We start from the raw sequence: 25,058 nt of genomic DNA, 5'->3' as shown, positions 1-25,058 counted from the left end.
TCCACATAAAGGACCACGATCGTACACCTGCCTCCTTCTCTGAAGATATACAAATTTGCATCAGATGGGCTCCTCCTGAACCCGTTTTGTAGAAAGTAGGCATCAATTCGCTGGTACCACGCTCGTGGGGCTTGTTTTAGCCCATAAAGTGCCTTCTTCAGTTTACAAACTTTATCTTCTGAACCGGGGATCACAAAACCTAGTGGTTGTTCCATGTATACCTCCTCCTTGAGATCTCCATTCAGAAAGGTGGATTTTACTTCCATCTGAAACATGGGTCAACTTCCCTGCGTAGCTAAAGCCAAAACACTGCGAATTGTGGTTAGTCGAGCTGTGGGAGCAAAAGTATCTTGATAATCAAAACCATGTACCTGTGCAAATTCTTTTGCCACGAGCCGAGCCTTGTACTTATCCAATGTGCCGTCGGACTTGTACTTGGTCTTGTACACCCACTTGGTGCTGATTACCTTGCGTTTTGGTGGATGATCCACAAGGTCCCAAGTGTTGTTCTTCATTATGGAGCCATACTCCGACTGCATAGCTCCATCCACCTATCATCACCCTGTGCCTCTTCAAGACACGGGTTCATCAGCACGGATCACCTCTGTCATCAAAACATAGTTGATCAAGTGTTCCTGCGCCCTTTTTTGCTCCTCTAATCTCTTGGATCGGTGGTGTTCGGATGGTTCCTCCTCAATGGCTTGAGGTTCTCTACCATCCAAATGCTGCTTTACCCCACTTCGGGAATGGCCGTTGCCATTGTGGTTCTGCAGGGTCTTCTTCATCTTCTTTATCTTGAATCCTCCCAAGCGCCGTTGGGGGAGTTCGGTCTGCTGTTGGTGGTGGTACTGGATGGATATCCTGGTCTTGGTTGTCTGGGAAGGAAGCATCCTCCTCCAATTGGTGCAGCTATTATGAGAAGACCACATCGCGACTTACTATTACCTTCTTGGTAACAGGGTTATAGAGATGGTAACCCTTTGCCTCTTCACTGTAGCCTAAGAAAATATACTTCCGGCTCTTCGGTTCCCATTTGGTCCTATTAGCATCAGGGACATGCACAAAACAGTCACATCCAAAAACTCTGAAATGTGCAGCTGAAGGTTTCTTACTAGAAAAGGCCTGCAGTGGAGTCATCCCGTTCACAGCCTTTGTGTAGCTACGATTCAAAATGTAAACTGCAGTGTTACATGCTTCAGCCCAGAAAGTCTTTGACAAATCTTTCCCTTTCATCATACTCCTGCCCATTTCACAGATGACGCACATCTTGTGTTCTGCTACTCCATTTTGCTGTGATGTATGTGGCGGGGGTTTCTGCCTCTTGATCCCGTAACTTTTGTAGTGACTTTTGAATTCAGTTGATGTGAACTCTCCACCTGTATCTGATCTCAATTTCTTCACCTTCCTCCCCAATTCTTTCTCGACCATTACATGCCATTCCTTGAACTTACTAAAAGGCTCGTCTTTAGTCTTCAGGAAGTATATCCATATCCTTCTACTGTAGTTGTCGATCAGCGTCATGAAGTAGTAGGAACCACCCAAAGCTTCCATCTCCATCTTTCCGCAGAGGTCCGTGTGAACGAGCTCTAGAGGAGCCTTTGCTCTGTTGGCCTCTTTAGGAAAGGGCTGCCGATGCTGCGCTTGCCCATCATGCAAGCTTCACATACATCGGGCAGATCTTAAATTTCTGGTAGGTCTGCAATCATTTCACTTTTATGCATCTCCTTCAAAGAACTAAGGTTTAGATGACCAAACCTCTCATGCCATAGCTTAGTGTCCTTCACATCGGCTCGAGCACTGAAAGCTAAGAGTTCGTAGATTTGTTGCACCGTGTACCTTTACTAACGACCTTCCCTTGAAGATCCAGAATCTGTGCACCATTCGTATCGAATTGAACTTTGAGGTCCCGATCTGTGATCGCAAAAACGGACAACAAGTTCCTCTTGATATCTGGCACATAAAGAACATTAGACAACTGTTTTACAACTCCATCTGACTTGAGAGCAATCGTACCTTTTCCTTTTGCTGGACCTTTTGCATCATTGCCGACTGCTACCAGGATGTCATTCCCTACCGGCTGTAGAGAGGTATACCAATCCTTCCGACTAGTCATGTGGCGCAATGCACCACTGTCAATGATCCAAGGTTCATTCGCAGGTACATGAACTACCTCCGTGCAAATCTCCTCAATTGCTACGAACAACTCTACTGGTACTGCCTGCGCGCTGTTGCTAGAATCTTTCTTTACTCCATTCTTCTCATCTGCAATCTTCTTCCGGCACTCATTCTTCTTGTGCCTTGCCTTGTTGCAATAGAAACACTTGATCTTCTTCTTTCTCTTTTTATCATTAGAAGAAGATGGGGTTACCAGAGTCCTTACCCTTACTTTTCTCTGATGCGGTCCAGAAAGCCGAATCTTCTCTAGTCCTCGTCTTTTGACGCATCTTCTCCTCCAAAAGCATCGCACTGAAATCCTCAAAGTTGAGGGGCGGATTTCTGTTTTGCCTATTCAGCACCGTAACAAGACCATCATACTTTGGTGGAAGAATCCGTATGCACCTCTGTGCTAGATTCTTGCTGGTGATGGTGATGCCAATCGTAGTCTTCTGATCGTGTAGATTCTTCACCCTGGTGATAAACTTCTCTGCCACTTCAGACTCATACAATTTCTCGTTCGCGAGTTGAGTCTCCACATTTTGAATTCGCATCTGATTCGTGGTCTTGTACTGATTTTTCAAGACCGTCCATGCCTCCTCCGCTATGGTGACATGTAGAATTAACACCATGACGGAATCACTTACACTACAGACAATAGAACATAGCGCATCTGCATTTCTTCTTGTCCACGCGAGAATCTCATCTGTAGTTGGTACTATCTGTTGTCCTGCATTGGCTGGATCCGATCTCACAACAATCGGCCTCACGTCCACCCCAGTAGTAGTATCCCAAAGCTCATATGCGCTTAGGATGGTCTTCATCTTGAACTTCCAGAGTGGATAGTTAGAGCCGTCTAACTTTCCGCTTTCGCCGAACGATGGGATTCACAGTCTTGCGGGCTAGGCCATCTCTCACAATCTGCTCGCAAATAGAAACACACTACCAAATCTTCTTGCTAGAGTCCAGGCTCTGATACCATGTAAGAAAATAATACGTTTGTGCTCAACAGATAACAGGATCTCGTATGCAAGAGAGAAAACCAAATAGTATGGAGAATCAAAAATTCGATTACTATAGATTTGATACAATAGATGGCGCTACCTCCCAACCATGCGCTCCTGTGAAAGAAGCTTCGATGGCAAGTTGGAAATACTAGAAGACAGAGGCTGGATGCTAAGGAATCAGGGTTGTTGTAGCCGGTGATGAAATGGGCTTCACGGGCTTGCTCTTATATAGCCACTAGTCGTAGTCGGTTGGACCCAATTGGGTGACCGACCCACTCCGCCCAAAACGGTCGACTGGGGGTCTGTCCCGAAATAGGACACCGACCACACGATAGAACCGTGGCATAAAATAGAGCAACTAACCTACGGTTGTCGTTCGGCCCACAGCCATTCGAGATCATCTGAGACTCCAAACGGGCCCCACAACCCGAGAGTGGGTTGCCCCGAGAAATGCTATGTCTACCCTTAGTGCGGTTAGTCATGGGATGCCTTCCCGCACTTGCATGTATCCTAGTTGGAAGTGTGCCAACTCCATCCAGCCATCAGGCCACACATGGCCCCCATCTGGTGTCCAAACCAGGACCTACCAAATAACCAAGCTACTCAAATGCCTTCTCCTCATATGGGGGGCTTACAAGTAGAGTTAGCTTGTTTCTGCGTAGTTACATGAGAGTGGAGCATTGATATCTTACAGAGGGGTCCTGTAACCAGGTGGCCAATAGTGTGACTGCTGTGACCACGTACACTCCAGCCTTTTAGTAGATCAAGGCAAGCGCTGCCCGCAGGCTCTCCGGATCTAGATGGAGGATTGCTTGCTTGCCTGTGGCAGATGGACCTGCCGATCAAGTGCACTGAGCAGGGAGTCATTTATCGAGGCAGTCTATCAGACAAGACTTGGAGCCATGAGGAGTTGTTCCCGCTAGAGGAGTTGTTCCCGCTGACTAGGTGGTTGTTTGTTACTAGTTGATATTTTGTTTAAACGTCATGACCTAGTAGATCCAAAGGTGGTCTCCTAGTGGTCTGTTGCAGCGATTGTCTGACGCTGTTAGAGATCCGGATGGGTCAGTAGATTGCTTGTGCGGGAACCCAGACACAATTGATTGATCCTTGTGAGCTGTTCTCAGCCCGTTGTCATTGTAGCACAGAAGCTCATTGATTTGGCGACAGTGTACCAGTTTGGACTTGAGAGCGGGCTTTAGAGGGGGCTATCTAGCTCTATGATACAGGTGCCCATGCAAGGAAGTAGACCTTGCACCGGAGGTAGTATCAGGTTGATTATTGTTCCAGGATTCTCTTTTGGTGTTCGCTTGCTTCTGCAGTCCCAGGTTCAATGCAACGGATTTATAAATACCGAATGGAGAGCAAAACCAACAAACTAACAAACAGGAAATATGATGGAGGGAGAGACACTTCGACACCCTAGATCTAGAAATCACTCTGCAATAATGCTGCTTAAACCCTTAGTACAAGATACTGAAAGAGTGCAGGAGAGGGGCCTATAAATAGGGCCCCAACCAAGCAATCAACTGCTTCAATGTCCCCACGTTAGCCTGAAATACCTGTGAACTGTCCATGCTTTGAACGCCTACAAGAAGCAATCATCACTAGTCTCTTGATGACCTGCAAACAGTAGTCGGCTACTTCAATATCCCCACGCCAGCTTGAAAGAGCACTCTTTGCCAGTCCCTCGATGACCTCCAAACAACCCCTTTGTGTTGTGGTCACTTGCCCTCATGGATCTGTGCATGGCAAACTGAGAGCAAAAAAGGCACACACAAATAGAAAAGTGTGATTGAGGGTGAGACACTTCAACACCCGAGATCTGGAAAAAAGTCAGTAATAAAGCTGAGAGAAACCCTAGTACAAGATACTAAGAGGGCAGGGAAGGGGCCTAGCCCTGTTGCTGAGCAGACGGTGGTGCTACAATTTCAGATATTCTAAACAATTTGGAAAGCTTGGCGCATGTTAAGTTTTCCAAATTGTGGGAAGATTACCACTTCAAATTCTGCCTCTAGACCTTGATCACAAAGAGCTCTCATGCAACATTTGGCAGTGTAGTAGCTCTTCACAAACGTCATCTTTCTGCAAACTAACCTGCCATAAAGCTGTTCAAAAAGAGGTGTCCTCTTTTCCAGATATATAAAGGGGGCACGCATTTTCCAAATCTACATAGGGGGCACGCATTAGTAATGTCCTTCCACTTGGCCAACCTGCTTCTTATAGGGAGCCAATGAAGAAGCACTTTCCAGCTCATAAAATTGAGTTTCATACACTGAATTCTCCATTTGGATGGCGATCCAGAGTCCTGCAAGCTCTGTCAAACCTTCAAATTTCACCTAGAGCATTGTAAGTACTCTTGTAAACATTTTGTAGAATCGATATTTCCCATTGAGAAGCATCCAACATTTCAGCCATTGATTCATTTTAACCATGCAATTGGTTATTCATGTATGAACTATTATTAATTCATGCTTTTAAAAACATCATGTTTTTAGTGACATATAACTCCATCTATAAAAACTTCCCCAAAAAAAAAAAGTATACCAGATAAATTTTCATGTATTGTTAGTCTTATATTAATATTGTAGTGTATTTCAAATATTTCTACTATTATAGTGCTCTTCTTGATATCATAATTAATACTTCTCAAATTGCAAATTTACATAAAGCTAAGTTATAAATTCACTGTAAAAATTAAGACAAAATGAAAAATATTATTAAAAAATTTCTACTAAATTCATTTATATATATTCTAGCTCAATACAGCTACTTGCCGGGATCTAGTTATTCCTTGGGCAATAAAGTCCACTTTAAACGCCTTATAAACGCCTTATGTGTGCTTCTCTTTCTTTATGCGGGATCACCACCTTAAGCGCATGGTAATTGGATCGGACGTCGTGTTAGTCATCGACACCTAAGTCGTGGCAACATAGGACGGCTTAAATGACGAATTGCGAGGCCGACGGGTTGATTCCTCAGGGAACCCTAGAGTCTCTGGTCGATCTGGAATGTGAGCTCGCAAGGCTGGAGCAGCATCTGCACAAGCTTTTCCGTCTCCTTAGACCTGACACTATTGGACTCCTCTCATCACTGCAGCGAGCCTCGACTTTTCTCTCCGTGTCGAAAACCGTCAACGCACTCTTCTGCTGTAAGTTGCTCGATTCTTTCTAAGGTGGTGGATTGCGCTTGGCAAGGAGACAGTCGAATTTAGGGTGTGAAGCATGGTTTTCTTTTTCTGCGAAAAAGTAAAAATCGTGACTTGAATTGCTCCTAGTTGCGACACCATTGACCAAGCAATAATCAGTGTCTATGCTGCTTTAACCGTTTACTTTGCCGCGGGCCTTGCCCCCTCCCCCTTCTCATTTTTCAGTTTTAGCAAGGATAGCAAATGCCTCTGTACAGAGCGGACCCTGTACCACACTCTGTCTTCCCCATTTTTCCCATTTTCAGTTCTAGAGAGCGTAGAAGCAGATAGGTTTTTGGAACTTGGAGAATGCATACGATTTCTTGTGGGGATCTCATTGCGTGGAGCTGTGCCTCCCTACTCTTGAAAAAATCTTCAATCACCAAATAGTTTGTGGAGGTTTGAGAGTGGATGAAGAGAGCACAAAATCACTTGCTTTGCTTATGCTTTTCTCGTTTGAGCTCCTCCAAAACTAGACGATTTTGCTTTTAATGCTTTTTCAAACATAAGTTTTTATTGAAAGTGCTTATATACACACATTAAAATCTCTCTTTCTCTCTCTCTCTCGCTCTCTCTCCCCCTCCCCCCTCCTTTGCTCCGTTCCTCCCACTTTCTCTTTCTGTTCTCTCTCTCATGGAATATGGGAGGATGGACTTTAGACAAGGCCATCACACTGGAAGTGGAAATATTAGAAACTGATATATTTATAGTCCTAGAGACACAGGAACATGAAGGTAATGGAGCTCAAGAACTGCAGGGATTTCTAAAGACATCAATATGGAACACCAAAAAATATATAAGAGGAAGAGGATTTGGGGGGATTGCATGTTACGTCAGCAAGAGATGGGAGAAGTCAGCCAAGGTCGTCAAGGAGAACCCACAGAACCTGCATATGTGGGTAGAAATAGCGGCAAGCAATAGAAACATTAGATTGGCAGGCATTTGGGAGGGGATTATTTTAGCATGTGACTTCAATGCAAGGATGGGTCAAGGCAATGCATAATCACAACAGAGGGGAGAGACCCCGTATTGGATGGAAGAGTTGGATGAAGACAATGGGGAAGGAAAGAGTGGAAAAGGACATCAAGAGACACAGGAGAGGTCACCCAAATGGGGAGACAGTTACTCACTTTTTGTGGTTGTTTTAGGCTGCAAATATGTAGTGGCACATCACTCTTCAAAGACATGGGGGGTTATACTTGCAATAGCCCACAAGGATCAAGCGTGATCGATTATGTGATAATAAGTCCAGATGCAGGATATGTTGGGATATATCAAGATTGGAAATTACTGCAATTCAAGCTGAGGATGGAATATGAAAAGGCCCACATTTGTGAACAGAAATTGGAGACAGAAATAGCACAATGTCAGATGCCTTACACACGTCAACAAAAAACAGCCCATGCATGCTTCACAAAGTGCCAAGAAGGAGCAAAGGCATGCCCTGCAACCACTGGTATGACCAGGAATGCAAAACAACTAGCAAATCATGGAAGGCAACCATAGTTACCAGCCGAAACGGAAACGGAAGAAACGGAAACGGAAGAAACGGAAGAAACGGAGTTTCCGGGCTCCGCCGAAACGGAAACGGAAGAAACGGCAATATGATACAATTTATGTATAAAAATTTATTTTTTATACATAATATAATTATCAATAGAGTGCAAATCATACATAATACAAATTACAATTATCTATACTTGAAGGCTGAAGCTTCAGGCTTCAGCCTTCAAGCATCAATGCATCATTCATGGTTCATGCCTCTATGATTCTAAATTCTTGAATGATGCTTCAATAATCTGAAATCAACATGTATCATGAGTCATGACTAACAAGTTTGGCATTACAAGAATCTGAAATTTAGAAGTTTGAAGCACTTAAAGTTTAAACTTAGCACACAAGTTGAAACTTGAAACTTGAAACTTGAAACTTGAAAGTATTCAATGTCCAGACTCCATAGACGATCATGATTCATGCTTCCATTCTGCTAGGCCACCTTTCACTGCAGTAGGCACGAACTCACAAGGTCCTACATCCTTGCAGGGAACACCTGCTAGATGTTCTTTCACCCGTGTGACAGACCCCGTCTTGCTTACGCCGCAATAGTTGCATCTCCACTTCTTGGAGCCACCGCCTCCTTTATAACTATCCAGGAGGGAGACATGGACCCAATAAGCATCTCTCGGCATTGAGGAGGATGGAGAGGTGAGAAGGAGGATGGAGAGGTCACAAGTGACTCGTGAGAAAGGATGGGAGGTAGATTGTAGGAGGAGGATGGAGAGATAGAGGTAAAAGAGGATGGAGAGGATGGAGAGGTAGAAGTGAAGGAGAATGGAGAGGAGGAGGATGGAGAGGTAGAAGGTAAGATTAAAGAGAGGATGGAGAGAAGAAGGATGGAGGGATGGAGTCAGGAGAGCAGGCTGCCAAGGATGGAGAAGATGGAGCAAAGGATGAAGAGGATGGAGAGAGCTCAGAGACGGATGGAGGTGAGGGCAGGTCCAAGAGCAAAGGATGGGAATCGGGATGGAGAGAGCTTGAAGGATGCTGGAAGGAGGCTGGATTCTGGAAGGAGGCGGCGAAAAACGGAGCAGGCCGCGGCGAAATCCGAAAGAAAAGAGAGAAAACCCGTTTTTAGGGTTTCTGAAAAAACGGCAAAAACGAAATGCCGTTTCTTGACGAAACGGCGTTTCCGTTTCGCCGTTTCCGTTTCCTGTCACGAAACGTACGTTTCGTGCAACTATGAAGGCAACCAACACGGGAGAAGGAAGGTAAAGCTAAAGTCTACAAGTAGATGGTGAGAAACAAGAAAGGAGACTTTCTCAAGAGCAAGCTACTTGAAAGTTTGGAAGACCTTAAATAGAACTCCAGAAAGTTTTTTCGGATGTTACATGGCGGCAAGCAACAGGAGAAGCAGGCATCGTGGGGAGACATGATACAATTTGTTAAAGAACTCTATGAGAGGGAAGGAGAGGAAAAGGTCAGCCATGATTTCTCTATCAGAGCAACACACAATACCATAATGGAAGAGGACGTGGAGAGTGGGCTGGAAAAGTCAGCAAACGGGAAGGCCCTAGATACGCACGGTTTGGTGGCTGAAAACGACAAAATAGGGTGGGGGGAAGACAAAGTGGATGCTTACCTTGATCATGGACAAGGCCCTAGAGGAGGATTTCCCCCAAGAGCAGGATTGTGCCAATGCCAATCCACAAGGGAGGGGACAGTAAAATGGCAAAAATTTATGAGACCATCATGGTGAACAGCCTGATGGTCAAGCTGTATAGAACCATTATTGAGCAAAAAATTAGTAGATGGGCGGAGGCACAAGGGGTCGGAGCACCATCATAGGCAGGGTTTCGTCCAAGGCACTCGATGGTGGACCATCCGGTCACCATAAGAGCAGCAAGGCGCAGAGAGCAGGACAAGAGCTGCTTTGTAGACTTCAGGAAAGCATTTTACACAGTTGCACGTAAAAAACCTCTGGAACGTAGAAAAGCTACATATAGACTTGACGAGAAGCTAGCTGAGTTGGCATTGCCACTTGTAGATGGTTCCAGTTCCAAGGAAAAGGTCTTCATAAGCAGCGATACAGGGGTCAAGCAAGGATGCCTCTTATCACCCACTCTAAAGAGACCCCCCGTGCTCCCTAACGGGAAGTCGGATTGGAACAACATTTTAAGGGGGTGATCCACCCACCAAGTATCCCCTGGTATCTAGAGTAGCCCAAACAGAGTGTTACCAGTTTACAGCAGAAATACAAGAAGAAGAGCCCAGAAAAGAAGGAAGAAGAGGTCATTTGAAGCGGTTTTCGACACAAGTGAAGATAAGTACCACCGACTCTATAACACTTCAATTTTTGCTGTAAAATAAACCCCTATTTTGAAAATTACAGCAAGTTATTTCTTCTCTTTGTAAAAGGAAAGAATGGAAGGAGATGGGAGATATAACAATGAACTTATTCCTTTTCCTCCATTACCCGAAGGAGAGAGAGAATGAACACCTTGAAGAGGGTGGATTAGGTGAGAGTTACACACATCTTGAGTATGATAACCCACAATTAGATTTGCAGCAGTCTCTCCTGCAAGAACCTCTTGATGGGGAGTTTTCCTTTTGTAATGAAAGAAGAAATGAGACCTCTAAGAAAAAGGTGATGAGTTTATGCCTTCAACTCGAAATCCCGCACACGTGGATTATAATCCAAGTACAAGAGGAAGAGAGGAGACTCCTATTGATAAGCTGATTTTTCATCTTAGCAATATGATTGAATAGTCCATTATGACGAGAATTAGGGACTAAGAGGGCTCTAAACTTTGGGGATGAAGAGTTGAGTACCCCTTCTAAGAGATCCAAATTCCAACCGCAGAGAGAATCGAGTTCCCAAACATGATGGGGCAAGGGAGGCTGACAAAGTCCTCAATTGGATTCACCATTTTGAGCTATACTTTGCCCATCAAGACAAGACTGAGCAAGAGAAGCTTGCTCTTGCCACATTCCATCTGCAAAAGGATGCTGTAATGTGGTGGTCTTTGTCACAAATAGGAAAAGAGCCTATTCGTGTGAATGGGCTAAGTTTGTGGAGCAGCTGAAAGCCACTTTCATGCCACCGAGGCATGAAGAGAACCTAACCTTTCATTGAGAAAGGTTTAGGCAATGAGAGTAATGCAAATTTTACAACCAGGTTTTGGAAACTCTTTCTAGAAAGAGTAAGGAAGATAGAAGGAAGAAGTATTTAGCAGCCTCCTTAAGCCCAAAATGAGTCATAGGCTAAGGGTAGGTCTAAATGGGAAGATGGAACTTGAGTGATCTCAAGGGACATTGATGAAGGGGTACTCCTTTTCATTGTGATCATTCGTAGCATTCTCTCTACCACATTGCATTCATCCACCTTCTCTCTCCCACCTTGCATGTAGGTTAAAAGAGAAACAAGTACTCTCACAAGGGCGCTCTTCCCCATTGGGGGGCCAATCGTTATTCAAATTCTGCATGCATTGCACACATTTGCATTCTTGAAAAGCTTGGAATTTCACATTAAGAAGTTGGATGCACATCGAACCCGACACAATGCAATGGAGGCCGCCACTAAGACCTCGGGCTGGTACATAACTTGGGAGGAATGGATCCAGCTATGGGGAACAAAGGCTGCTGAAATACCAAAAAATTCAGATGAAATTAGAGATTGCTAATGCAGAAAACACTCTAGAAGATATGGCACGACCCAGGAATAAAAATGCAGCTTTACAAACGGGAAATCAACCTGATGCGCAGCTATGCAATGCAAAAATATATTACATTTCAATATTTAAAAGGCATTTAATCTGCAAACTAAGGACCAGCTCACATGAGCTAGAAGTGGAGAGGTAGATGGATACAGCCCAGAATTCCAAGAGAGGAAAGATTATGCAAAATTTGTCCAACAGGGGAAATAGAAGATGAGCAGCATTGCCACTTGATTTCCTGCTCCTGGGTCGCTTTTCTGCAGGGATTTGCTCATGGACTGCATCTTTACGCTGGTTCTGAGGGCTCTTTGTTCCCCTTTCTCTTCTCTTGGGTTTCTGGGTCCTGTGTACTCTTTCCATTGCCAGAATCTCTCTTCTTTTTCTGAAATCTAGTTCATCTAGGAACTTCTACTGTTTTTTTCTCTTCTCCTTCTACAGAACTTGTCATTTCTTTTCTCTAAATTCCTACATCTCTCTTTCCCCTTCTTCTCTTTGCAAATACAATACTCTCTTCTTCTCTGTGGGTTGCTTTTTTGGGACTGTTTTTTCTCTACTATCACTTTTAGTTACCTCTTTTTTGGGTTCCATCCTCTTCCGAAGACATGGCTGAATACTCTTATGAAAAAACTTTTCAAAAGGATCGATCAGTTCAATGCAAAAAACAAAAGCAGGCTGAGGGTCAGCATGACTCAATGCATGATTCTGTTGAAGCACAACTGGTTTATGATGTCATGCATGAAGAATTTGCAGACACAAGGAAAGAGTGAAAAGATTCTGTTCCATCGGTTGGTCTGATGGTTGAAGTGGATGAAATTGCGGATCCAGTTAGAGAATATGCCAAAAATGTGTAGTAGCGTTTGAGAGAGAGAGAGAGAGAGAGAGTGTATGCAGTACAAGACGAGTCGAAGATGATAGTCACGTAAACTTAGATAGATGGATAAGGTTACTAAACACAAGTACAAAGTACTTGTATCTAGGCCTAGGACTAAGTGTCCTAGGTGTCACATAGGACTATGTGTCCTATGTGGCATAGAAGGCACTAACACAATAAGTGCCTACACTTATGCCTACAAGGCACATACCATGGCCTATAGGGCATCACTAGAACCACCAAAGGATGGCCTACAAACCCCCCTCCATGGGATGGGCTGAAGTATTCTGGAAACGTCTCAGAATACCTGGTAGTTTCTGGTCATGGTGGCACATGTTCATCCAAAAGGATATAGCCACCTATGAATGTACAAGGAATGTCAGATCATGTAACAAAGGGAACCAAGTGTAAAGCCTGTCGGAAGACTTCGAACTTGGGACGAGGAAGTGCCTTCGTAAACATATCTGCGATGTTGTCCTCTGTGGGAAGATAGGACAACTCTATGTCGCCTGCTGACAACCGCTCCCGAACATAATGATAGTGAACTTCAATATGCTTGGTACGCGCATGAAACACTGGGTTACGCGCAATGGCCAAAGCACTCTGGCTGTCAGTGTAGACAATAGTGGAGGATGTCTGGCAAATACCAAGATCTGTAAGTAACTGTCGAAGCCAAACACACTCTACTGTAGCGGTGAAGGCTGCCCTGTACTCAGCCTCACAACTAGACGTGGCAACTGTCGGTTGCTTCTTGCTGAGCCAAGAAATACATGAATTGCCAAGCAAAAAACAATTGCCAGTATGTGACACTCTGGTGTCGGAACATCCTGCCCAGTCACTATCCGTGTAAGCATGCATGGTAAGTGAACCCTGATCACCATAGAAGAGGGCTAAATCCTGAGTGCCTTTGAGATATCTGAAGACTCTTTTCACTGCCTGCCAATGCTGTGAACTGGGCATGTGCATGAATCTGCTGAGCTGAGATACTGCATACTGCAAGTCAGGTCTGGTGTGACATAAATAAATAAGGCATCCAACAGCCTGGTGATAAGGAGTGATATCACATGGTGGGCTCCCATCATGAGCTGAGAATTTGAAGCCAGGGTCCACTGGAGTAGAGATTGGCTTGCAATCCTCAAACTGAAAACGATCAAGGAGCTGTCCAATATACTTGGACTGAGACATCATGATACCCCCCTCAACATGAGCAAACTGAATGCCCAAATAATAATGGAGCTGTCCCATGTCTGACATGTCAAAAATCTGCTGCAAATCAGCCTTGAAAGCTGCAATTTGCTGAGTATCGGGGCCCGTGATAAGCATATCATCCACATATAAAATCAGCACTAAAAAATCAGATCCACTCCCACGGAAATAAAGAGTGGGTTCTGTGGGACTATTCTGAAAACTAAGGGATAGTAAGTGTGCATGAATTTTGGCATACCATGCCCTGGGTGCCTGCTTCAAACCATAAAGGGCTTTTCTAAGCCGGCATACCTTATTTTCAGAATTAACAACCTCAAAACCAGGAGGTTGAGTGACATAGACTTCTTCCTGCAGATCCCCATGAAGAAAGGCAGTCTTGATGTCAAGTTGGTGCACTTGCCAATGATGATGGGCTGCAATGGCAATGACACATCGAATGGGAGTAATCCTGGATGTGGGAGCAAATGTCTCCTCAAAGTCAATGCCTTGTTGTTGGGCATACCCTTTTGCAACAAGACGGGCTTTGTATCGATCTATGCTGCCATCAGATTTTCTTTTTAATTTTTAGACCCAACGCGTTCCAATGGCATGCTTGCCAGGTGGAAGATCTACTAATTCCCAAGTGTCATTTTTGGCAATAGATTGTAACTCAGCTTTCATTGCATCCATCCACTCTTTGCTGTCAAAAGCATCTTTATGGCACAAAGGCTCTTCATTGCAAGCTGTAGCAAGGAGTGCAAACTCAAGAAAGTGACCATGCTGTCTATTTCCTGATCTTGTCCGGGCAGCAAAAGGCTGATCTTGTTTGCTGTCCCTCAATGTATCAAGAAGCCATCTGGGAACTTGCCTTTGCTGTCTATTAACAGCTCTTTCTTCAATGACTGCATCATGAGTAATGGGATCATTTTGTGCCGGAAGAGAAGCCTGCAAATCAGCATGAGGTTGAGGCTGATTATTGCTTTGTGGAGGGCCTGCAGGAGGCGCATATTGCTGCTCAAAATCCTCTTCTGATGATGGTAGAGGTAACCAAGATTCAAAGGCATCAAACATGTCAATATCTGGCTTTGCTTTGCAGTCCACAAGAGGAGAAGCTGAATGTTCGGCAAAGATCACATCTCTACTGACAATAATCTTCCCAGTATTTGGTTGATATAACCGATATCCTCTGCTCTCCTGGCTGTAACCAATGAATATGCATTTGATTGCCTTGTCATCAAGCTTATGTCTCAGCTGAGATGGTACATGAACATACGCAACAGACCCAAAAACTTTCATGTGTGAAAGTGAAGGCTTCCTGCCTTTCCATGCTTCATAAGGTGTCATAGTCTGTAATGCCCGCGTAGGTGATCTATTCGCACATAGTTGGCACACATTACTGCATCAAGCCAAAATTTATTGGGCAAAGGCTTGGCCTTGAGCATGCATCTGGCCATCTCCATTGTGGACCTGTTTTTCCTTTCAGAAACAGGATTCTGCTGAGGAGTGTAAGGAGTAGTGCATGAGTGAATAATGCCCCGTGAGGAAAGAAATGCATCAAACTCCTTTGACATATACTCACCCCCCCTATCTGTGTTGAGGGTGACAAGCTTGCAGCCTGATTCATTCTCAACCATATTCAGCCATCTCTGAAAGCATAAGAAAACTTCAGATTTGGCCTTTAAAGGATATACCCAGCAATACCTTGTGAAATCATCAATGAGAGTCATGAAATACTTGTATCCTCCAATGGCATTTGTCCTCATTGGGCCACAGACATCACTGTGTACTAGCTGCAATTTCCTTTGTGAGAGTTTTGGACAATTCTTTTGAAAAGGAAATCGATGCATCTTACCCAAAAGACAACCCTCACACACATGTTTAGAAACTGTGTGAGTCTGAGGTACATCATTAGCCATCTGGTGTGAATGCAGCTTTGCAAGAGCTCTATAATTGAGATGGCCCATTCTCTCATGCCACAGATGAGTTTCAGCAAGCTGTGAATCTGAAATAGCCAATGCTTCGGTGTAAAGTGCAGCTGCATGATGATCAAGGTGATAAAGCCCTTTTCGCAAGGTGCCAGTGAGAACTATGGCATTGTCATCACGAAGATCATATACTAGGCATCTGTAGCCATCAAAAATTACTCTGAAACCTGAAGTAGCAATTGCTGAAATTGAAATCAAGTTGACTTCAATTCCAGGCACAAAAAGAACATTTGTCAGAGTGACAGGATGGCTGGAAATGGATGTGAGCTGCACATCTCCAACTCCTTTTACAGCATATGAAGCATTATTGGCACATGTAACAGTCCCCCCTCGAGGTGCATCAGCTAAAGAATGAAACAACTGTCTGCAAGATGTGACATGCTTGGAAGCACCACTATCAAAGTACCAGGACTGAGCATCATTAGAAGTAAAAAGTGCATCAGCTTTGGAGGGATCAAATGAGCAATGGACAGCCCATGCCCAATCATCCTGAAGAGCATGTGCATGTGAAGCATCTGCTGGCTCATGGGATTCAATGGCATGTGGCATTAGCAGTCAATCCTGCTTTCTTTTTCTCCGAAGCAATGCGCTTCCTGCATTCTGAAATGTCATGTCCAGGCTTGCGACAATAGTTGCATCTTTTCTTCTTTCCCTTATCTGCTGTATTTTTAGATGCATGAGAGGAATTGCAGCTGCTATGCGTAGAGGAATTGCAGCTGCTGTGTGCAGATTTTGGCTTGCCCATAGGCTTGGGAGCCTTGCCTCTTCCTGTTTGCTGTGAAGCAAATGCATGATTAGGAATAATTGCTTGTCTGTTAGCTCTACTTTGCTCTTCCTGCAAAAGCAAAGTAACAAGCTGATCAAAAGAATAGTGGTCTGGATTACCCATGGCCACTAATCGAAGGGTTGTAGCAAACCCTTGATATGTATCTGGTAGTCCATTCAATGTAGTACTGACAAGCTGTGAATTTGGCACCACTTCATCAATGTTGGCAAGCTGTTCCATGAGGTCCTTGGCCTTTGTCAAATATGCATCCATTGACTCACCTTCATTCATATTCACTTCCTGTAATTGCCTTCTCAAATATGCAACACGAGCTTCATTGCGAATCTGATATAGAGAAGCCAATTTATCCCAAGCATCCTTTGCTGTCCTGCAAGAACGGATGTGTGGAATAATGATTCTCTTGCATGATAAAGCAATGCATGAATGTGCATTTGCATCTCTTGCATCCCATCTAGACTGTTCTTGAGTTGGAAGAGCAACAGCAGAAGTGCTAGAGGAAAAGGCATCAGAAGAAGTACCACCTGCAGAAGCTGCAGCAGTAGAAACAACCACTGAAGGATTGGCTGGCCTCAGATCAGCCCCAGAAACAATATTCCACAAATGCTTTGCAACAAGAATATGTTTCATGAGATAAGACCACATCGGATAATTGGTGCCATCCAACTTATCATCTTCACGAAGAACTCCAAATAAATCTTGATTGTTCCCAGCCATAGCAACTGTGATAACTTGTAAAAGACCTGAGAACCCAAAAGCCTCAAGGCTATCACTGCAATAAGCTGGCTGTCCCAAAAATGACAGCAAATATCTGCAAATTTCTGACCCAAATCAAAGGGCAAGACCCAAATGTGACTGTGACAGGCAATGTTCACTGCAAAAACAGCAGATTTGGCAAAAGCCCCAAATTTATTGAGGGCAAATAGGCCAAAAAGAGGGCAAATGTAGAAAAGCCCCAAATTTTGCTGAAATTTTGCAAATGTGACCCAATGGATGATAATCTGACCAAATGTCCTGCAAATCTGACTCAATATCCTGCAAGAATGACTCAATGTTCTGCAATCTCTGTAGATCTCACACGTAAGAAGGTGGCACCCAATGTACGGTTGTACGACAGCCAATGTACAGCTGTACAACACCCAATGTACGATTGTACGGCAGACAATGTACGGCGTACAGCATCCAATGTACGACCTGTACAGATATACCGTGTAGGAAGTACAAGACACGCAGCACCACTGAAAGTATGATTGCAGGTATGGTGTACGGATGCACGTGACGATATTCAACGTACGGTACAAGTGACGACGCAAGGTACAGGGAAGAACCGTACGGTTGTACGGCGTAGGTACAAGTGATGACGCTGCGTACGGAGCAGAGCCAAAGCTGTATGGTTGTACGATGCAGGTACACTAGAGGTACGGTTGTACGGAACGGGCGACGGGCACTGAAGGTACAATTGTACGGAACAGGTGCGACGGGCAGAAAGAAATCTGTACGAAAGTCCGTACAGTCGTACGGATTGTACGGATGGAGCGCAAACTCTGAAATCTGTGCGTGATGCAGATCGGGAGGCAAGAGAACAGGTCCAGGAGCGCTCTTATACCACTGTAGTAGCGTTTGAGAGAGAGAGAGAGAGAGAGTGTATGCAGTACAGGACGAGTCGAAGATGATAGTCACGTAAACTTAGATAGATGGATAAGGTTACTAAACACAAGTACAAAGTACTTGTATCTAGGCCTAGGACTAAGTGTCCTAGGTGTCACATAGGACTATGTGTCCTATGTGGCATAGAAGGCACTAACACAATAAGTGCCTACACTTATGCCTACAAGGCACATACCATGGCCTATAGGGCATCACTAGAACCACCAAAGGATGGCCTACAAAATGCAGTTATTTTATTTTTCCAAGGTCGATGCCACTCGTTGCAGAGGTAGGCAACTGGTTGACCCGCACACTGGCTGGCTTATTTGTTCGGAAGGTACACTATGCAGCCAGGGGCTTTTTTGAGGTCATTATGGTAGATGAGATTCACAGGCAATTGCTTTTGGAACATTCGCCCCTCTTTTTTGGGTAGCAAATGGTGCACGTTTTGCCATGGTCTCCCACAAGGGATTTTCAGGCTTTGATCCGACACCGGGTTGAAGTTGTAGATTTCCCGCAATGCATGGCTTTACTCTTGCCTAAAATTGCAGCAACTTTAGGCAAAGTGGTTTGCCCACCACGGCCTAATGGCAATTCAAATCGATTTTGCATTCTCTGGGATATCGATAATCCCACACCAGAGTCTTATTCAGTCACAGTGAACAATGTTGACATGGGAAGTGCTTTTTATAAATTGAAATAGGGCTTATTTGCAGGGCCTTGCTTTGACTGTAAAAAATTTGGTCACATGGCTTCGCAGTGTCCAATGAGCCAGCATAAAATGCCTCCTGCCACTTTACCTATTCAAATGCCTACTAAGGATGCTCTTGCCTCTATTGGGAATAAAAATAAAGGTAATAGACAGCTTTTTGTGAATCAGGATAAAGGCAAAGCTCCAGTGGTTTCAAATGGGACTGCTTCTTCCCCTTCGCTTCTTGCTATTCAACCCTCAGCAAAAGGACCGAAACCTCCAATTGATGGATGGCAAAGTTCAAGAAAAGTTATTTCTGTTCGACGACCTCCATCCCCTCGCACTTGGAATGGTGCATCTTCTAGTGGAAACTCTCCAGAGGTCAATTCAGGAATTGGGATCACTTGGGCTGCAGTAACAGCTAGCAGAACCCTCTTCCCTAAAGAAGAGGTTGCTACTTTGCTGTCTACTCCTCAGGCAGATGCTTCTTCTCAGGGAAGAGGCCGTGACCCTGAGGTAGAAATGCAATGTTGATATCCTGAAAGTTGCTGCTGTACATAGCTGTTATTCTTCTATAAATATCTGTAAATATGACTGCTCATATCAAATGCTTTGCACTTAATGTTCAGCGGATGTGTGACAGTAGGAAATGGAAAATTGTGTGGCTGTATATCAATAGATTTCAGCCTGATGTAGTGGCACTCCAAGAACACAATCAACATGTCTATGCAGGAAAGACAAGTCATTACTGTGGCTATGATATCTTCTATGCTGGGGAGCACTCTTTCTCAAGAGTAGTCTTTCTGATCAAGCATGAGCTTCAGCGAGCTATTGCTTCAAATGACAATCAAGGCAGATGGATTATTCTTCAATGCATCATTCAAGGCGAGGTGTTTGAATTTGCTTCTGTCTATGCACCTCAATCTTCTCGGAATAGATCTGCAATTTGGGATGCCATGCAGCAATGTCCATGGATCATGCCTTTATCTGTGGGGATTTCAATAATGCTCCGCAACAGGGTGACAATACATCAGAACATACTCATATGTTAACCCCTGAAAGGCATGCATGGTCTCAATTACTGATGCACCTTGATTTGGTAAATCTTTGGAAGGAATTGCAACCTTTGTCACCAAGATACACTTTCCAACATAATGCCCTTTCCTCTTATCAAGCACGTCTGGATCGTTGGTATAGTGTAGCTCGCAACAAAATGATGATTTTATATGCAAAATGTGAATTGACTATGCCTTTGTGCATTCAGATCATGCACCTTTATGGTTGAGGTTATCTTTTTATGATATGCCAGATGATAGACTACCTCAAAGGCGACCTCTGATTGTGAACAATAGCTATTTGCAACATGTTGCTTTCAAGGCCATGGTTACTGAAGCATCTCACTCTGTGTCTTCTCAGAGACACTTTGATATTGATAATGCATGGGATTCTTTTGTTTATAAAATGCAAGATGTAATTAGAGGTTATGGCAAGTCTTACATGAAGACTCTGAGGGAAACTGTTGCTCAGGCCAAATTAACTTATCAAGACCTCAATGAACTCAGTCATCTTCGTCCATTGCTCATTGCATGAGCAAACAACACTATGCCAAGCTAAACATTGTCTTCAAATCAATAATCACAGGAAACTGGCTAAATGGGAGACTAGAGCAAGACAAAGAGCCTTTACAGATAAAGGTTGCTCTTCCAAACAATTTTTTAAAAGCTTGCATCAAAAGAGATTAAAAACAAACATTTGCAGGGTGCTTCTGCTTGATGGTTCATGGACTGCATCACGGAATGATTGTTGATCGGTTGAAAGGTTATTTACATGATGGGTCGCATCCTGCGCAATATGGTTTTGTTCCTCGTAGGCATATCATAGATAATATTGCTAATGCTTATGTTGGAATCGAATATGCTAAATATATGCAGCAGGGTGTTTTGCTATTGCAAGTTGATATTGCCAAAGCTTTTGATACTGTTAAGTGGGATTTTATTTTATCAACTATGCAGGCCTTGGGATTTGGCCAAAAAATGCAGCAAGTTATCAATTGGTTATATCAAGATAGTAAAGCTGCCTGCATACTTTCAAGGGATATTTCTATAACCTGGATCCTTGGTAGTTCTGTTCGGCAAGAATGTCCCCTCAGTGCTTTACTTTTTGCCATAGCCACTCATCCAATGCTTCAATATATGGACCACCTTTTGGACACTGGCATGTTGCATGGATTGAAAATTCCTGGCAGCCGTAGCATGATCGCCCAAGCATATGCTGATGATTCTTTCTTTACCCCGAAAAATACTCGGCGCGATCTCTCCATTGCAGGCTCTTTCTACATATGGTTTGGCTGCTGGTCTTCGTGTCAATTTTCAGAAATCAAAATTATTGCCATTGCATGCTAAAGACTGGCATAGTCTTTTGTAGCTTGGGGAAATTGTTCCAACTTCTCGACTGATTCGACATCTTGGCTATCCTCTAGGTTGGGGGCTTACTCGTTCTCAACAAACTGATTGGGTGCTTACAAAGTTAAGGGCAAAACTTGAATATTGGAAGCTTGCAACTTGGCCATTACATGTTCATTTGCGAATAACGCAATCCATTTTGATAGCATACATACAATTCTATCTGCCTCTCATTATGTTCACTAAGGCAGATCTGGTTTCCTTTATGTCTGCTATCATGGAGATTTTCTGGTGTTCAAAAAATGGCAAGAAAAGTCTCAGATTACTCTCTATGCATCGTCTCTGCTCTCCAAAGATGCACGGGGGTCTGAACATACTCAATATTCAAATGCATATACTTGCTCACAAGGTGAAAATGATGTTGCAGTTCATGCAAGGGGATCAGCCTTGGGCTTTCATGATTCGCTCTCTTTTGTTGCATATTGATACTTCTGCTTTTGGGCATTGGCAGCCTACACAGTGGGATTTCCTATTTGGCTCTATTCAAGGCAAGATTAGAGGTTGTCCTTTTGTCGCTCGTTTGCTTCTTGATTGGAAGCATATTTTATCCCACCTAGAATGGAATGACAGGGATTCTTTGTCAGGAAATTCCTTGAGGGCTAAGAATATTTATTGGTCCAAAGTATTTCACCCTCCTTTGGCTATACAAGAACCCAAGCGTTCTTACTTTCTATCTTTTAAAGGCATTTCCTCTGTGGCGGATGTACTTCAGGATGATGGCACTCTTTTATCTTTTTCTATGGCTGCGAGCAAATATGGTTAGGGAACTCATTATCGTCCTTTATGGCATCAAATTTAAAAAATGCTTCAACCATTCTTGCCGGTACCTCCGTTGGAACTTCAGAATAGGCTTGAGGATTGGACTCTACATTCTTCTTCCTCTTTAGCCCGTCCTTTGAAGCTCTCACATATCACAGCGCCTTCTCTATATAAAGTGTTATTACTTCCGTCTTAGATTTCTGACAGAGCAAATTCTGTTTGGCATATGGATCGCCCACTAAAGCGGTGGATAAAGTGGCTGCGTCTCCTTTGGCATTATAAAGTCCCTCTTCGGCAACAGCTTTTCCTTTGGCGAGTCCTACTTGGCATTTTTCCATCTGGGCAGTTACTTGCACATAGACATATTGCTCCGGCTTTTTGCCTCAGATGTCTACATTTTGCCGAATCTGTGCTTCACATCTTTTGACACTATCCACACACTTGTGATTTCCTCGCTCTCATCCGACAGAGGCTTCGAGCGAGATTTCCTACTGTTACTTTTGGCAGGTTCTTTTGGTTATTTGGTTTTCATCCAGCTAGACAGGGTTTTGATTTATTTTTTGTTTGGGTGCGCTCTTGGGCACTGTGGACTCTATGGATAGACAGAAATCATAGTCTTTGGTGATCCTACTTTTCCATCTTTTGTTTTTTTCAAACGATCTCTGCGGCTATCGTTCTATGATTGCTTTTAGACTCGTTTGATTGATCATGATGTATATCTAGCTTATACTGAGATTTTCAGTTGAGTAGTAGTTACTCCACTTTGGAAGTAACTACGAATGTAATTATTTCACAGCAATAAAATATTTCTTCTCACAAAAAAAAAAGTATGTACTGTTGGCAGATTCCAATATGACCTAACACACAAAGCTGGAGAAGCACTATAAAACTGAGCAAACAATTCTACAAGTGTTGAAATGAAGCTTGATCTCAGGAAGGGACTATGCATAAACTTGGATATCGAAATATGAAATCCGTTGCTGAGGAGAGGACTGTACAAGTATTGTAGGTGAAGCTTTACATATGGAACCAGCTAGTGCATAAACCTAGATATTTAATTGTGAATGGGTTGGAATAAGGTTCTAGAAGGAAAGTGTGGTTGACTTTGAGAAACTGAACCGTCAGGAGGGATCTGAGAGATTATGTATTATACGTCAAAGGAAATTTGATTTGTTGGAATACGATTTGGCTTGCTATAGTTGCAACCTCTATCCATAGTCGAGTATCTTGAAGCCCTGTGTCTTGGGCATTGATGGATCATATTTTGTCATCTTCTAGCTTCCTTACAAAATTTGGACAGAAACTGTGTTTAAAATTCAGATAGTTTTCAGGTTCCAATAGTCTTGAATTTTATATGCGTATTTCAATCATGCAATCCTCTCTTGCACAGAGAATTGAAAGATTCCTCCATGAACAAATCTTCTTGGTATTTTTTGTTTGCACAACGTGCCTGCACAAATACAGGCACACATGCAAGCGCGCCCCCCCCCCCCCCCCCCCCCCACCTCACCGCGGGGAAAATAAAAACAGCAACCCACACAACACACACACACAACACACACACACGCACAAACATACTGATGTGTACATACAATTTATGTAATGTTTTGACTGATTCCGTGAGGGATAGGATGGTGATCAACTTTAGACTGCTTTCTTATTTAGTCAGAAGTTATTCTCACTGCCATTTTGTGCAATTTATTCCAGTATCTAATTACATAGTTACGGTTCTGAATCTTAATGCCTCTCTCCCCGTTGCAGTGCACTTAAGGTGTAGAGGAATATCTCCAGATGTTCACACAGCAAGTTCTGAAGTGGTACTCTCTTCTTATCTCGGATGCTAAATTAATTAGTTTTTCTCTTGAAGATTAGTATCTGTTCATGGTTACAGCTTCCTCGATTGAATGAAAATTGGGAGTCACTTGTTCTCAGTGTGAAATTTGGAGACATCAGATTTGAACAATTGAAAAACTATGAGAATAAATTGAAATAAAGAGAACAATTTTGAGGCATCAGATTTGCACTAATCAATATGAAGTAATGAGAACAATTGAAAAAAAAAGAGCTGATGTGAGTTTGGTCGGCTTCCATATGCATGTGTGTTCTTTCTTAATTTTTGTGCCTATGCTCATGTCCTTGCCTACAGGACAGGGTGGGGTTGTATGAAGACAAAATTGGGCAGTTTATGGACAAACATGAAGGTATATATTCTACTGTTTTCTAGAAAAGAGTTTCCACAAGCAGTTTAATTTTCTGACTGGTTTTCATCAAACTAATTAATACTTTTTCTGTAACAGCTCTCAAGTGTCCAATGTCTGTTTTAGACATTCAAGCTGCCAATAGGTTTATTGAGCATGCTATTCCTGATCTCACAGAAGGTATTGATGCCCATCAGCATAGTTGCCTTTTAAATTGAGTAGCTCAAGGATATGGCTATATAGATTGTAATAGTTTACTCTGATACAGAACAAAAGAAGGGAATTCAAGATATCAGCAAGATGGTTTCCAGGCACTCTCATGAATCGAAGCATGGAGTCAGAAAATCAAGAAATTTGGCAAACAGGCCAGTCAGGACACAGCGGTTTACAGAAGCTGCTGAAGCGTTCTTGGAGCAAGCAAAGAAAGAGCTTCTTGAAGCAGAGAGAAAAGACCACGGGATTGAATAAGTATTACTCTACTGATGCCGGTGGATGCATTTTATCCCACGATAGTTGGCTACATGCACTGGTATCTCGTAGATTGATCACCAACTGCATCCCAATGGTTGTCTATTGTTTTTCCAGAAAACAATGGTTGTCTATGTTCATGTTCTCCTTTCATGATCAAAGAAGTATGAACCCTTTATCAGCCAAGATACATATCTTGTGGATGGTTCAATTTCCCGCTGCACGTTCTATCATGATACCAAAGGCTAGGACTTCAGCAGACATACATGTTTGTGACCTCAGAACTCTACTTTCCCTTTTGCTTATTATTCTTCTTCCATATGCAATCTTTTGCTATATGTCCAGGCTTGTTGGAGCAGAAGCATTTGGGCCAAGCTCCTCAAAATTGAGTGGCTTGGATCATTCTGCAATGTTTTGTGTCCAGACCAAATCTCTGAAGCTCTTGGGAAG

The 25,058-nt window shown here is 43.3% G+C and overlaps 1 protein-coding gene across 1 annotated transcript; it reads left to right on the top strand.

Annotated features, from left to right (window-relative positions):
* The first annotated feature begins 5,973 nt into the window (after positions 1-5,973).
* On the top strand, positions 5,974-24,794 carry LOC147903235 (Sas10/Utp3/C1D family). The gene is made up of 5 exons (XM_087372737.1): positions 5,974-6,309; positions 23,704-23,759; positions 24,089-24,143; positions 24,240-24,320; positions 24,409-24,794. The coding sequence occupies exons 1-5, from the start codon at positions 6,105-6,107 to the stop codon at positions 24,606-24,608; spliced, it is 597 nt and encodes a 198-aa protein (XP_087228863.1). The 5' UTR covers positions 5,974-6,104; the 3' UTR covers positions 24,609-24,794.
* Positions 24,795-25,058: the final 264 nt, after the last annotated feature.

Source organism: Dipteris shenzhenensis, chromosome 3 (genome assembly GCF_047967505.1).
Source record: "Dipteris shenzhenensis isolate YYH24624 ecotype China chromosome 3, Dip_SZ_1.0, whole genome shotgun sequence".
NCBI classification, from domain to species: Eukaryota; Viridiplantae; Streptophyta; class Polypodiopsida; order Gleicheniales; family Dipteridaceae; genus Dipteris; species Dipteris shenzhenensis.
The sequence above is the reverse complement of the archived record's forward strand: the minus strand, read 5'-3'. Positions and strand labels throughout refer to the sequence as shown.

What these genes read in the sequence shown, in the direction of transcription:
- LOC147903235 (XM_087372737.1), top strand. Translation starts at nt 6,105, where the DNA reads ATGACGAATTGCGAGGCCGACGGGTTGATTCCTCAGGGAACCCTAGAG. An exon ending in CGTCAACGCACTCTTCTGCT is followed by an intron (nt 6,310 to 23,703) that starts GTAAGTTGCTCG and finishes TCCCCGTTGCAG; the next exon opens with TGCACTTAAGGTGTAGAGGA. An exon ending in TATTCCTGATCTCACAGAAG is followed by an intron (nt 24,321 to 24,408) that starts GTATTGATGCCC and finishes ACTCTGATACAG; the next exon opens with AACAAAAGAAGGGAATTCAA.